Source organism: Bufo gargarizans, chromosome 7 (assembly GCF_014858855.1).
Source record: "Bufo gargarizans isolate SCDJY-AF-19 chromosome 7, ASM1485885v1, whole genome shotgun sequence".
Lineage (NCBI taxonomy): Eukaryota > Metazoa > Chordata > Amphibia > Anura > Bufonidae > Bufo > Bufo gargarizans.
Genome location: NC_058086.1, coordinates 160,695,846 through 160,710,495, shown reverse-complemented (window position 1 = coordinate 160,710,495; position 14,650 = coordinate 160,695,846). Strand labels below are relative to the sequence as shown.

The window sequence follows — 14,650 nt, the reverse complement described above, 5'->3', positions numbered from 1 at the left end:
CGTTCCGTTTGTCCGCTAATTTTGTTGGTTGTGTTTCGTGTGTCTTCATTTTTTTTTTGCGGTCTGTAAAAAAACCCTGAAGGCTATAATTCTTGAAATTTTATATATACAGGTTTCCCAGCAACCATCCGCAAAAAAACCTGGATGCGGATGACATACGGATGGCTTCCGTTGGTCATCCACGTTTATTGCGGACAAGAATAGGACATGCAATACTTTTTTTTGCGGATGGGAAACACGGACAGCGGATGCGGAAAAGAAATGGTTGACTACACCGCAATTTTAACGGCTCCATAGAAATACATGGGTAACCATCCGATCAGCCAAAGAAAACTGAACGGACGCAGAGAAAAACAACTGTCGTGTGCATGTAGCCTAATAGATCCCTGGTATTTTGACATGGGTGGTCAGGAGTAGCATGTTTCAGTCAAGGGTTATTTCCATCCCATAAATTGATGGAGTGCAACTGAATCAGCGCTACTGCCCATTCACAGTGTTTCCCAGCACAGGGGCACCGTATCCAAAAGCTCTGTGGCGAAACTTCAGCCCTGCTCCATTCAAATCAATTGGGTCAGCAAAAGATCTCTGCATACAGTTGTGTTCAAAATTATTCAACCCCCAATGCTGTAAAGGGTTTTAGGGAATTTAGTGTACATTTGTAATTGTGTTCAGAATGAAATCTTACAAGGACTTTTTAAAGAACCAAATGCAACTAAAATGACATCAATTGTTTTTGTAATACAGTATTAAATGTTTTTTTGGTGATTTCTTCATTGACACAATTATTCAACCCCTTAAAGACTACCACTCTTAAGAACAGAGGTTCATTCAAGTGTTTTCGATCAGGTATTGGAAACACCTGTGGATGTCAAGGAGCAGCAATCAAGCATAATAAGCACTAATTAGGCAGATTTAAAAGGACTGTGATACTCAGCTCCTTCTAGACATTTACTGGTGTGTTTACAAACATGGTGAAGTCAAGAGAATGGTCCAGGAAGACAAGAGAAGAGGTGATTTCTCTTCACAGGAAGGGCAATGGCTATAAGAAGATTGCAAAGATGTTAAACATACCAAGAGACACCATAGGAAGCATCATTCGCAAATTCAAGGCAAAGGGCACTGTTGAAACGCTACCTGGTCGATGCAGAAAGAAGATGCTGACTTCGACTGCTGTGCGCTACCTGAAGCGCAAAGTGGAGAAAAGTCCCCGTGTGACTGCTGAGGAACTGAAAAAAGATTTGTCAGATGTGGGTACTGAAGTTTCAGCTCAGACAATAAGGCGCACACTGCGCAATGAAGGCCTCCATGCTAGAAAACCCAGGCGCACCCCCTTGCTGTCTCCAAAGAATAAGAAGAGTCGACTGCAGTATGCCAAAAGTCATGTGGACAAACCACAAAAGTTTTGGGATAGTGTTCTGTGGACTGATGAAACAAAATTAGAACTGTTTGGGCCCATAGATCAACGCTATGTTTGGAGGAGGAAGAACAAGGCCTATGAAGAAAAGAACACCTTGCCTAGGCGCACCCCCTTGCTGTCTCCAAAGAATATGAAGAGTCGACTGCAGTATGCCAAAAGTCATGTGGACAAACCACAAAAGTTTTGGGATAGTGTTCTGTGGACTGATGAAACAAAATTAGAACTGTTTGGGCCCATAGATCAACGCTATGTTTGGAGGAGGAAGAACAAGGCCTATGAAGAAAAGAACACCTTGCCTACTGTGAAGCATGGCGGGGGGTCAATCATGCTTTGGGGCTGTTTTGCTTCTACAGGTACAGGGAAGCTTCAGCGTGTGCAAGGTACCATTAATTCTCTTCAGTACCAGGAGATATTGGATGAAAATGTGATGCAGTCCGTCACAAACCTGAGGCTTGGGAGACGTTGGACCTTTCAACAGGACAATGATCCCAAGCATACCTCCAAGTCCACTAGAGCATGGTTGCAGATTAAAGGCTGGAACATTTTGAAGTGGCCATCGCAGTCACCAGACTTAAATCCGATTGAGAACCTCTGGTGGGACTTAGAGAAAGCAGTTGCAGCGCGCAAGCCTAAGAATGTGACTGAACTGGAGGCTTTTGCCCATGAAGAATGGGCGAAGATACCCGTAGATCGCTGCAAGACACTTTTGTCAAGCTATGCTTCACGTTTAAAAGCTGTTATAACTGGAAAAGAATGTTGTACTAAGTACTAAGATTGAATGTCACTTGGGGTTTGAAAAAAACTGATAATGATGTGAGCACAGAAAATACATTTGTGGTTATTTCATTATAAATGTTATGTTATATTTGTCTGACTTACAAGTGCCTCTTTGATTTAATTGTAAACAAGATGACTGAAATGATCAAAATCAATGTCAAACTGGCCAAAACACTCAATTTCAGTGGGGGTTGAATAATTTTGAACACAACTGTAGATGGCTGCAGATGGCGGGGGGACCCAGAGGTTGGACCTCTTCCATGTTTAAAGTGATGGCATACTGTAACAATATGCCGTCACTGCTTGAAATGGGAATGCTCTTATAAGTGGGCATACATGTTTTAGGCATTCATGAAATATCCAGACGATTATTCTATACATTTTTAATTGGTGCAAGTCCTACCACTTATATTAATAATGTCGCTCCACCCAGTGGTAGGACCTGTACAAGTCGGACATTTATGGCCTACCCTGTAGATATATTATAATGTAATGAGATGTCTATACTCCTTTGATCACCATCACTCTAGAATTTTCAGGCTGGAGTTGAATTTTAGAATGAAGATAATTTGTTTTATAGTATTAGATTTTTTTGGTAAAGAAGGACTGTAATTAGGATCAGTTAGGATCATCCTGTATACAGATGTTTCAACATAATTTCCAGTGGAGGAACATTGCAGTGATATAGACTACATCTGTACCTTTGAATCTTCAAAGCTTAGCCAAGAGACTAGACTTCCAGCCAGCTCAATGAGTCCTGCTGTTGATGGACTCCCTACGAATGTTAAAAGAGATAATGTCAGCTAGACTTCCAAAAGGAACATAGCCCATTTCCATACTTTTATTTCATCTTTGTTATCCAGACACTCGGCATGACCCGCAGTGTGAATGTGAAGTATTTCACTATGTCTGAAGTGCAAATGAATTGGATGTTCTACCCGAAAAGAAACATCAACAGATGAATTACATCCAAGAGGCTGAAGGTTTGGAAGATAACAAAACAAATTACCTAATATGCTTTGGTTTGCATTGCCAATGGATACAATCAGCAAGCAGTACAATATTTACTCAGAGAAAAGACCATAGTGAAAGCATACAAGGAAAAAAAAATCTTATTTTCATATTTGCTACATTGTCCAGATTTACAGAGCCAGTGTCAGTCCCATTTCTATTGCCCATTACAGTTTGGATCCCCTTTGAAAATTTCAAAGACCATCTGTCTTTCAAAAGAATCTAGCATGTCCATGCATTATACAGATGGTCCATTCGTCTGAGGAAGTTGCATGTAATGCTTTATTTCACATGTGGTGGTGTTGCAGGGAAATTGAACATTTCTTAACAGGTGAACAGCCTACTTTATAGAGGGCCCTTCTAACAAGAAAAAGGGTTGCGAAATTGCAACATTGTATCAGATGCGTGCAGTTTAATGTGTTTAAAATGATATAGTCTTTCCGTTTTGTAATCGATAGCTAATGACCATTTCCTGTACAACTTGACTTCCATGGTCAGGTCTTTAAGGTTGTCATGCTGAAATACATAAGTTAAGAAACTGCTGATCCACCTCTGCCTTGACCTGTGGCCTGGTCTTGGTTTCTTTTGATGGGTTACATGAGAGTTCTGTTTTTTTTATGTATCTGTCTTTGCTTATACAGTTACAAAAATTCACAGCAGTTAACCAAAAAATTGTCTAAATTGGTCTTTTCGACCATCTAAAATCTGTAATGCATGGCCAGCTTTACTCTATGACGAGTCACGTGTGAAAATAGCTGAATAAAGTCTGTTCAGAACATTTATCAAAGGAAAGGAGTAAATAGATTATTTCTGGTAAAATGTCAGAAGAAATGTGGCTGGCTAAGCGAAAATATGTTGTGAAATTGAGACTTTTCTACATTATGATTAATAGTTGAAGGGTCTAGGCACTGACCCATACCGTGTACAGCCACTAGGTCATTGACCATTTTTATGGAGCTTCTTGAGGAAGAAGGAACTCGTTACAACTCAATGAAGATGCATTCCCTGTGCAGATTATGATTTTCCCAATATACAGTTCCCATCTATGGACTGGTATAATCATGACATGATCATAATAGACGTAGTTCTGCAACCTTTATTATATACATATGCATTTATAAGAAATATGATAAAATAGCACTTGAGATGCAACCTTGTTTCCACAACTACGGTAGATGTTTCAGTATTTCACGTCATAAATCCCAGTTGCTAAAATGTATAGTCAGAGTAGTATAGTGACACAAAGGCAGTTATTTACCTAACATGGTCAATGAATTAATTTTAATTGGCATACACTTTGAATTTAAAGCTGGCCGGCAATCTAATGTTTATTTGGGTGTTCCGATCATTCTTAAGAGGCAGATGTCAGGGTAAAGAAGGAAAGGGCATATTGGATTTCAACATACCTGACCCTTTATTCCCCTTGGAGATAAGCCTCTGAAGTTACAGATTTTTTTTTCACCGACTATTATAATATCAGGAGACATTTTTTGCAAGATACAGAGGTAGAAAGAAAAGCTACAAGCCTATGTATAAGTCATTGTGTATCCGGGTTATCTATTAGTTGTTAGGCCTTATTCACACATCAGTGAATCATGGAGAATACAGACCCATTTACTTTTTATTTAATTTATTGTATATAATTTATTTCATTAACTTTGAATCCATGGAGGCATGCTGACCAAACACGCCCAGTGAAGTATATGGGTCTGTGAAAACCACTGACACAACATGGATTCATTGGTTTCACAGTGGAAGGGACCGGTCTAGTCCTGAAATGCATTGCTGACTTTTACACTACCAGTAAACGGATTGATGTTTTAACTACTCCTTTGAAGATCTGTTCAGAAAGCAGTATATATGAGACCTCATGGATGACATCCGTGTTCTGTCAGTGGTTTTCACGGACCATTGTTTGGGAAATTACTTTCAAGCTGAGCAGTGTCTGGGGAATAAAGATGACACATGGTAAAAAACCGACACATGGATTCTTCATGGACATCTTCACGGATGAACCACTGAGAATCTTCCCATGGATGTCATCATGGACATGTGACTAAGGCCTTAGTCATGATTTGGCCATGTGGTGGTTGAACATGGTCTGCACAATGAAGACCATGGCTGGATAGCAGTAAGACTTTAGACTAAATAAGAGACTAATAATAAAATCTGGGGAGGGGGTACTTATACCATATATATAAAGGTACTGTTGGTTCCAGGGCAAGACAAAACTTATTACACCACTTTTTGAAAAAATGGCATGACTACATATTGAACCCCATTTTCTATACTCAGCAATGGTAACTTAAATCATAGAAAGTGTCTCATTTTACAGAGCGCATACTGGCAGGGATTTAGATGTGCAGTATATAAGATGATGTTTAAAACTATAATAAAATATTAAAACTGTGTTTCTGGGATAAAAAAAAAAAAAGCCCCCATTTTCTAATGTCAGACAACCCATCCGCCATTCTTTACTATGTATAATCATCCGGTTTCCTGTAGAGTATTTCTTGTAGTGGAGCCTTATTTTTTGTTTCTGTGCGGAGAGGACCCCTTGAAGGAAATATTATCTTTTTGGTGTTATCTTGTAACAGTGCAGTACTTGATACTTCACTGACATTTCCAGAGGTCTGACATTACCCAGAAACTTTTATTAGACTCAATTAAAATAAAGAGGCATGGCAACAAACTCAATTTGGCAAAAGGGTAGAAAAGTAAACTTTGGAGATTTCCTGTACTGGGAGGAACATCCAGAATGTGCCAAAGTGTGATTAATAAAGGACGTGGTGTTGCATCCAGCCTGTTTACGGCTCTATAAGAGACAGGGGGAGGATAGTAACGGCCTGTTAAACAGTCCTGCCTTGTTATTGAGGCAGCTATGTACTGTATGACCACTATAAACTTATCAAAGTGTTGTTTTATTACTGTACTGGGATTGATCTCAAATATGTTTTTTAACTACATTTGCAAATATGACTTAAATCGGGTCTTGCATTTCTCAAATGGCTGAGGGGGATTTTAGAGACATTTGTGTCATGTATAAGAGACTGCTTCACTACAAGAGGTACTAGGACCTTAAAGAGGTGGTGCCACCATGAAATGTTATTTTAATATAAATCAGCATGAAAAATTAGTTACTTTTGTAATTTACTTTCTGTTACAAAAATGCTCCATTTGTGAGAGATTCTCTGTACTTCATTATAATGGCGCCCCCTGGTGTTTATTCTGCCTAGTAATCTGCACGTCCACCTACTGAAGTGGTTGCAAACTGCCTCCAGCTATATCTACTGTTAGAAGCTGTTAAATTTGGGAGAGAACTGTAGCAGAAAGGACATGCCCTGAGCTGTGAGAGGGAGAAAGATACAGAAAATAGGACACTCCACCTGAGCTGTGATAGGGGGAGAACTGCCGCATAAAGGACATGTCCCCTGAGCTATGATAGGGAGAGGGCTGCCTTCAAAAGGACATGACCTCTGAGCTGTGATAGGGAGAGAGCTGCCAAAGAAAGTACATACCCACTGAGCTGTGATAGGGGGAGAACTGCCGCAGAAAGGACATGTCCCCTGAGTTATGATAGGGAGAGGGCTGCCTTCAAAAGGACATGACCACTGAGCTGTGATAGGGAGAGAGCTGCCAAAGAAAGTACATACCCACTGAGCTGTGATAGGGAGAGAGCTGCCTCACAAAGGACATGTCCCATCAGCTATGATAGCGAGAGAGCTGCCTTAGAAAGGACATGCCCTCTGAGCTGTGATAGGGAGAGAGCTGTAGCACACAAGTTGAGCTATGATATGGGGAGTGCTGCCACAGAAAGAACACACCTGCATCTCTGTGATAGGGAGAGAGCTGCCACACAAAGGACTTGTCCCATCAGCTATGATAGCGAGAGAGCTGTCACAGAAAGGCCCCCCCCCCCTCCCCCGAGCTTTGATAAAGAGAGCTGCAGCAGTAAGGACGCGCCCCATGAGCTGCCAGCCGGAGGAGAATTCATCACAGCAATTGGAGCAATGAATGGGGATATCTTTGGATCCATGTGAGGAACTCACAATTTGCATGTCATAACAATTCTAACCACTGAGTGACCACCAGGATACCACTAAGGGGTTCCTTTTAATGAGTCATAAACCATCAATTGCTAATAATATTGCAGTAGAGCTGGTAAGCAGTGCCAATGTTTTCTAAGTTATTCCACAAAGCAAAAAAGATATTGGAGGAAATATTGTAAGCCTATCTGCCGGTCTGGGTTACAGGTCATTATACTGCATGCATTGCATAACCTAACACTGTATCCTATGGCTGTTTAATCCAGCATTGCATAGAGCATTGCTGCAGCCATAGCCTGGTTTATACAATGGGTGACAGCGATCCAGTAATCAGACCTTCCTGCTAAGACTCAGCTAGTTTTACATTCGGCTGTCTTCTTGGCACAGATGTTTCAGGGGCCTCAGATAGGGGAAAGAAACTCGTACAAGTTCCTGTATTTAGCTGGTAATTGTATGTTTTTTCTTCGGAGCGCTCTGGCGGTCATTTCCCCAAGTCTAACGGAGAAGGACTTCTTTTGTTTTAAGCCATCCAGAGAGCTCTCTATACGGCCTCCTATCATAGCATTGTCACTCTGTGGTCTAAAAGCCAAACTGTTGTCACAGGGTTAACAGAGGGTTTCTGATGACAATTAAAGGGAACGTGCACAGCTCCTTCCACTTCTCTGCTGACAGGGTGTAAGCCATTTACTATGTACGCCTTGGAACTGTAAAATGAGTATATACAGTACTTAATCCACAGCACATGTTGCTCTCTGACACCGTATACTCCCTTAGAAAGTGCGGTTTCGGGATTTGCTATTACTAGCGTTCACTTTGCCAGTGTCCAGTTATCAGAATACCAACAACTATGTTATAATCTCTACTGTCTCGTAATGTGGGGGAAATGTAGACAATATTATCAGATGTGTAATGTGAAGCTCCTGGAACAAAATGCTAAATTTGTATCGTGCCCTATGGCACTTATAATACTGGTGTTTATTATACTGGCAGAGGGGCTTTTGATTAGCATTTGGTTTTCAGATGATCTCTAATTTGGTACAGATATCTTGATGTCATGTAAATTGCTTTATAAGTCAAAACATATGCGGCATGAACCACGTATGTTCATATATAGATATGAATATAGATATATATATTATACATATGGTGTTTTTTATATATATATATATAATTTTTTTAAAATTATTTACAGTCATGTGATTTTGCTGTTGTAGCAAAATATAATTTTTAACAAATGAATGTTTTTTTTATACATGAATAAACAGTAACCGATTCTAAATTTCCCTCTATATTTCCATCTGTACAATAAAAGGTGCATGCCTTAAAATTTAACAAAGAAGGGAAATCAATTTCTGAATTGCTTTCTTACTGATTTTTGCCATCATTAAAATGCATATACATGAAATGCCTAAACAATGTACAACTTCGAAGAGGCAAAAGCAAAAAAAAAGGTTATTTGCCCCCAAGACCAAAATTGTCTCAGTACCTGAAGGGGTTCTCCAGTTTCATTTAGTATTTTTTGTATCTGACCACAGTACCACAAACACTGCACGTTTTTGCTCCATATGCATGTTTTTCATGTCAGCACTTCCCTTGCCCTTTTCTCAGCCTCAGTGCACCCAGGCAGGATATTTAGGTGCTGAGCTTCCTGTTTTCATCAGTTTTCTGCTTAGTTTTCTACCCAAATCCATCATGTTTGCTCTGCAATGTTTCACAGGGCTTGCGCCGCATGCCACAAGTTTCACTCTGTAGTAGTCACAACCTCTATATCTACCCCTCTCCGTGTTAGCTAGACAGAGAAATCTGAGTAAAACATATTGGATTGCATTAGCAAACCTGGCAGGAAACTGATAGGAGAACAGGAAGTTCTGCTTGTAAACATCTTGCCAGGATGCAGTGATGCTGAGCAAAGGGAGGGAAAGTGCCGACTTGCAAAACAGGTATATGGGGAAAAACTATGCAGTGTTTGGGGTACTCTGGGTAAATAAAAAAATATGAAACTGAAGAATGCCTTTAAGGGAATATTTTACAATAACATACAAACAATAATGATTATCTAATATACTTTCCTGTAAATGATTTTTTGCAACTGGAAATTACATTAAAAAACTGATTGGGGGGGGGGGATATACAGGATTAAGCACAATGCACAAAGAATCTGGCCTGCAACGTGGTTTATTAGGAAACAGGATCTGCTTAAGTTGCATCAAAATTGCACCAAAATTTTGGCACATGGTAAGCCAAAAACCAACCAATAGGCAGTATAAAGTTAGACAAAATTGTCTTAAGATGCACCAAATTTATCATCCAGTGTGAGCCACTTTAGTAAATTTGCCACATATTTAGACAGTTTACACGGAGTAAATATTAGGATTAGTAAATTTCCTCCATAACACATGAGAGTCTACAATCTAAGGAGAAGATGTGAGCCTTTCTGTAGGAACACATCGACAAATGCAGGTAGTCCCTGTGGATAAAGCGCCGTAACCATTTCATTAATGAGCCTTCATGCTTCCTCTCACTGAGAAGAAAGGCAGTGGAGACCAGGTGTGAGTTTTAGCTGTAGGGAGAGAAAACATAGCAAATCTTTGATAAGTCTTTTCCCAGCCAAATATTTAACTGCGAGCACCTTTAGGAATAAGGTAGCTGCTTGTTAGCTTTCCTTTGCGCATATTTATTGGAAATATTACATGCCCAGTGGTTTGCCTTCCCGGGTTCCTTGTAAATGGGCTGTTGTTCAATTGATGTTTGATTTATTCAGCCACAAAATTCAGCAGGCAAAAACTAATCAGAAATCTGTTTCCTTGGACATTTCAGGTGATACAGCAGGAAGACAGCAGGTTCCCACATCCCCACCAGCCTCGGAGAACAGCAGCGCAGCTCATAGCATCGGCAGCACACAAAGCACCCCCTGTTCTAGCAACAGCACCGCCTAACCCGAGGAGCAGCACAGGAAGGCTGAAGATCAGCTCCAGGGGCAGAGGTTCAAAGTCACTGCTGACGTTAATTCTCCAGGGCTGAAAGAAATCATTTTGGGTTCTTTCCGAAAAGGGATCTTGGTGTAATATCTGCCTGTTTTTTTTCTTTTCTGGATGAATGCAGCCTTTGGGTCCGTCCAAAGAGCATCTAGCCAAAAAAAAAAAGTGGTAATACTACTAATTATGCAGCGCGCAGAGCTGCAACATGGGTTTCCTTGGCTGTCAATGTGAAATGTGTGCCAGTTCTTATAAATGCTGCTTACATGCCATTTAAGCTGTATTTAAGCGCCATGGATCTGTACATAACAGAAGAGAAATCTATATATACGAACAGTGTATATATAAAGTAATACGGATTAGAGTACCGTGGGCGCTGCAGTGCAGTGTACTTAGCCACTATTAAGCAGCACGTCGATGAATGTTAACTTTTCTATTGTCATTGGAGTGTGGATTGTGCAATGTTGGCTTGTATATCATCTGATCGGCTTTCTCAGTAAGGGGACTGTGCAGTGGACCAATTGTCAGCCCGTCTCGCAACCGTTCTCAGCATCAGTGATACATTGTGTCTTAACCCCGATGGTGAGACCTTTGTGTGGATGGATGCATCTTTGTTTAATGAGTCTGCCTGCTGCACATGGAAAAACACTTCCCTCTCCATGGCGGAGAAACGTCGCTCTTCTCTTTCATTGTAGTGATCTATCGGCAATGTGTCTTTCCCTTCCTTTCCTTTCCTTTCCCCCTTTTCCCGTCCCTTTCTTTTCCTTTTTCTTTCAGTTGATGTTGGGCACTTTGAGGGACATTTATCAAATCAGATACATCAGCTTTTTGGCTTAAAAATGTTGCAAGTCGTGTTGATTGCAGTGTTTTTGGCGACATTTAGTCAAATTTTGTAAATTTCGGGGAGCCTCGCCGCTTTTCAAAGTGGTCTATGTTTAAGGGACAAAAATATCAGATCTGACCCGAATTATAGCTCATTTACTATGTTCATCTTTTGCAAAAGTCGCATCTCCACGTCAGGCACCCCCTGCTGTAATTTTACACATATAGACATACACTACATTGCAATCACAGCAAATATATTAGTAAGCTGCGCCATTTCATACATTTGGCGCAGATACACAAACCAAAAACAGGTTTAAAAATTACACAAAAACAATGCAAATGATAAATGTCCCCCATTGTGTTTATTTCTTTTTGTTTTCTTCTTCGATATTGCTTTTGGATGACTGTGATATATTGCAGAGCAATGTTCAGCAGTCTTCGGATGCAATAGGCATACATTTAACGTATTAACCTTGTCGGAAGGATCATTTGAATGTATGTATATAAGTGTCCTGAATGTTTGTCTTTTTTTTGGGGGGGGGGGGGGGGCGGGGCGGAGTGCTTTTTAATACCTGCCAATTAACTTCTTTGTATTCTTTTGTTGTAGACTTGCCTTAGCAGTAACATGTGCCGTCAGGTTTTAAACAGTGTCTTTAGGACACCTTTAAGGATATAAAAAGGTCATCTAAAGTTAGGGTTTGATAAGCATAACGTGAATAATGTCCCCAGGATCATGTAGATAGTAAAAAATATAAGTACGGTAATCATGTGCAGTAAAAAAGGGAAATAAGTATTTACTTCCTCACTGACCGCATGGAATGTCTGGATTATGGGTGGGAAATCCTCCTTGGTTTTGTAGTTGATAAACTATGTGTAGTTTCTGTCGGTGCCAAGATGTAGGTTGACAATTGCTTGTGGTTAGAGGTTCACCCATTACTTGCCTGGAGCAAGTTCCTGAACTGACAGGAGACCGGGTAGTAGTTGGTCTGTATGGCGTAATGCTCTCCTGTATACATTTCTCAGACTATAGGCTTCATTTCCGTACATTTCTTGCAGTGATATGTCTCTCCATAAGGAATGATCCTGGTTCTCTGAGAGGATACATTTCTGTCTACTATCATTTTAAGTTTCTTTCCAGTTGGTTGCGTCTCTCCAGTCAGTTGTGTCTTCAGTTCAGCTATTGTTTCTTCATGGTCATATGGTCAGTGTCAGACTTGGGCTCATCAGTGGAAATTATTCTCAAGACCCAACCCCTTATATAATCAATAACTTCTAATAGGTTTCGAATCAAAGAATTAGATCCTAGTGGCAGGTCATTGGCTCCAAAGGCAGCCAAATTTTTTTTTCCTCCTTTAACTTTAGGACCCACCATGGTATCAGAGCCTGGGCCCACCGGATACTCTGGTGGGCCAGTCCATCCCTGTTTATGGTGAAGGATTTCAAGGGTATTTAAGTTTGGGGACACTAGCACGTGCAGTATATACATTTGATGGCCTTTTTCTTAGTCTTACACTTGGCTAGCTGACAGGGTGACATTTGAAATGTTTCCTCCTGGGGTTTGTCATGAGTAGTTTCTGCCTTGTCAATGACCTGAGGCAAGCTGCAAGTTCATCCAACACAGTCATAACGTCAAGGACTGATAGGAGCAAAGTTTAGATGTATAGATGAGACAATCACAGGAAAGGGTATTCTGAACATGTACAACTGACCTATATTCTCCAAAAATTGCTTCATATAAAGTATAGTGCAACCTTATATAGAGAACCTTATGGAAAGACCTGAAAGAACATTATGGCTTATCTTAAAAGGGTTGTATGAGATTAAAACACCTAATTTCTTTCAGAAACAGCACTATTGTCCATTGGTCATATCTGGTAGTGCAGCTCATCCCCACTGAAGTAAATGTGCCTGAACTGCAATACCAGACACAACCAGTGGACAAGAGTGGTGTTGTTTCTGGAGGACAGCAGCCATGTTCTTCAAATGTCATACAACCTGCTTATATTTTTGAAGGGGTTGTCCAGGTTAAAGGGGCTGTCCTGGTTCAGAGCTGACCCCAGACATTCCCACATATTCACCCAGGCAGGCCCTGTGATATGAGCATTGGAGCATTTCATGCTCCGATGCTCTCCCTTGCCCTGCACTGTATTTTACACTGCTAGGTGGAGGCTTCTGCCCAGTAGTGTATTCGGTGACATCACTGGCTCTGATGGGCGGGCTTTAGCGTTACCCTAGCCCTTTTACATGCTAGGGCAGCGCTAAAGCTCACCCATTAGTGTCGATGACATCACCATGCTAACTCCTGGGTGGAAGCCTCCGCCTATCAGTCCCTATGGAGAGCCCAGTACATCACCGGATCTCCAAAAAAAGCCTTTTCCCTGCTCGATTCAGCTCAGGGCAAAGAAGAGCATCATATTAGGGGGGCTGCCTGGGTGACAATTTAGGTATGTCTGGGTTAAGCTCTGAACCCAGACAACCCCTTTAAAGAAAATCAATTATAAAAGGTAGAGAAAGTATTAAAAAAAAAAAATGATACCATTCCGAACCCTCTCCGGTCCTGTTCTGCCACTCCCATTCTCCTGGGCAGGCTGTGTTTACATGACTGCAGCATATATTGCTTCAGCCAATCACCTGCCTCAGTGGTCCTGTGCTGAGGCCATTGATTGGCTGCATTGGTCACATGTGGTATAGGGGACATTATCGATGCAGCCAAAAATATGATATAGTGGCTGCAGCAGCAGAAGATCATAGTGGTGAAGATTGATCAGAAGGGGTTGACGAGTATAGTTTTTTTTTTAAATTATTTTAATACTTTTTACCATGATTTTTTTTAAACTTGAATAACCCCTTTAAAGACCATTATGGATTAGCTGCACTTTTCTCCTTGAAGTATCTGTCTAACTCACAGAAAGACAGTTTTAAGCTGGTAAGGAATTATATTTCGCAAAACTTCTCAAGTTGAAGTTTTCACATTTTTGGACAAGTTAATACTTTTAGCAATTTCCAGTTTTAAACAACCTAGTCTACCTTGGGTACATTCTCTACTGATATGCCTGTACCCTGACTAGCAACTTGCCTACATCTCCACATTGCTTTCTGTAGAGTTACCAGATACATTCAAGAGAGACAAGGCTTTTTTAATCTCACTTTAAAGAGGTTTTCCGAGATTTTGATATTGATGACCTATCATCAGATCCCAACACCAGGAACTCCTGTGAGTGCCGTGGCCTCCTTAGAATGGACAGTGTGCTGTGCTTGGTATTGCAGCTCAGGCTCATTCACTTGAGTGGGACTGACCGGTGCTTAGGCCACGTCACCGATAAACATGATGTCAGTCACCAGAGTGCCGAAGACTCTTCAAACAACTTATCGATTGGGGTGCCAGAAGTTGGACCCCCACCAATCTGATATTGATGACATCAATATCAAAATCTAGATCAAACCCTTTAAAGTATAGATTACCATTAATGTTAGCAGCAGCTAAAGATCATGTTATTTGCTTACAAAGGCCTTAAAAAGCAGCAAGGTTAGCACCATTTTGCTGTCCACCATGCTGCCATAGTACAGAGTTCAGTGGTTGTATCTAATGTAATATATCT

At 40.8% G+C, this 14,650-nt stretch overlaps 1 protein-coding gene across 3 annotated transcripts in view; it reads left to right on the top strand.

The window, feature by feature from the left end:
* TGFBR3 (transforming growth factor beta receptor 3) overlaps positions 1–10,286 on the top strand; it is a 191,470-nt gene extending 181,184 nt beyond the window's left edge. For all 3 annotated transcript variants that reach the window (XM_044300757.1, XM_044300756.1, XM_044300755.1), the window contains one exon: positions 10,069–10,286. In XM_044300757.1, the coding sequence (XP_044156692.1) occupies positions 10,069–10,187 (119 nt within the window). In that variant the 3' untranslated portion in view covers positions 10,188–10,286. The remainder of the gene's footprint in view (positions 1–10,068) is intronic.
* Positions 10,287–14,650: the final 4,364 nt, after the last annotated feature.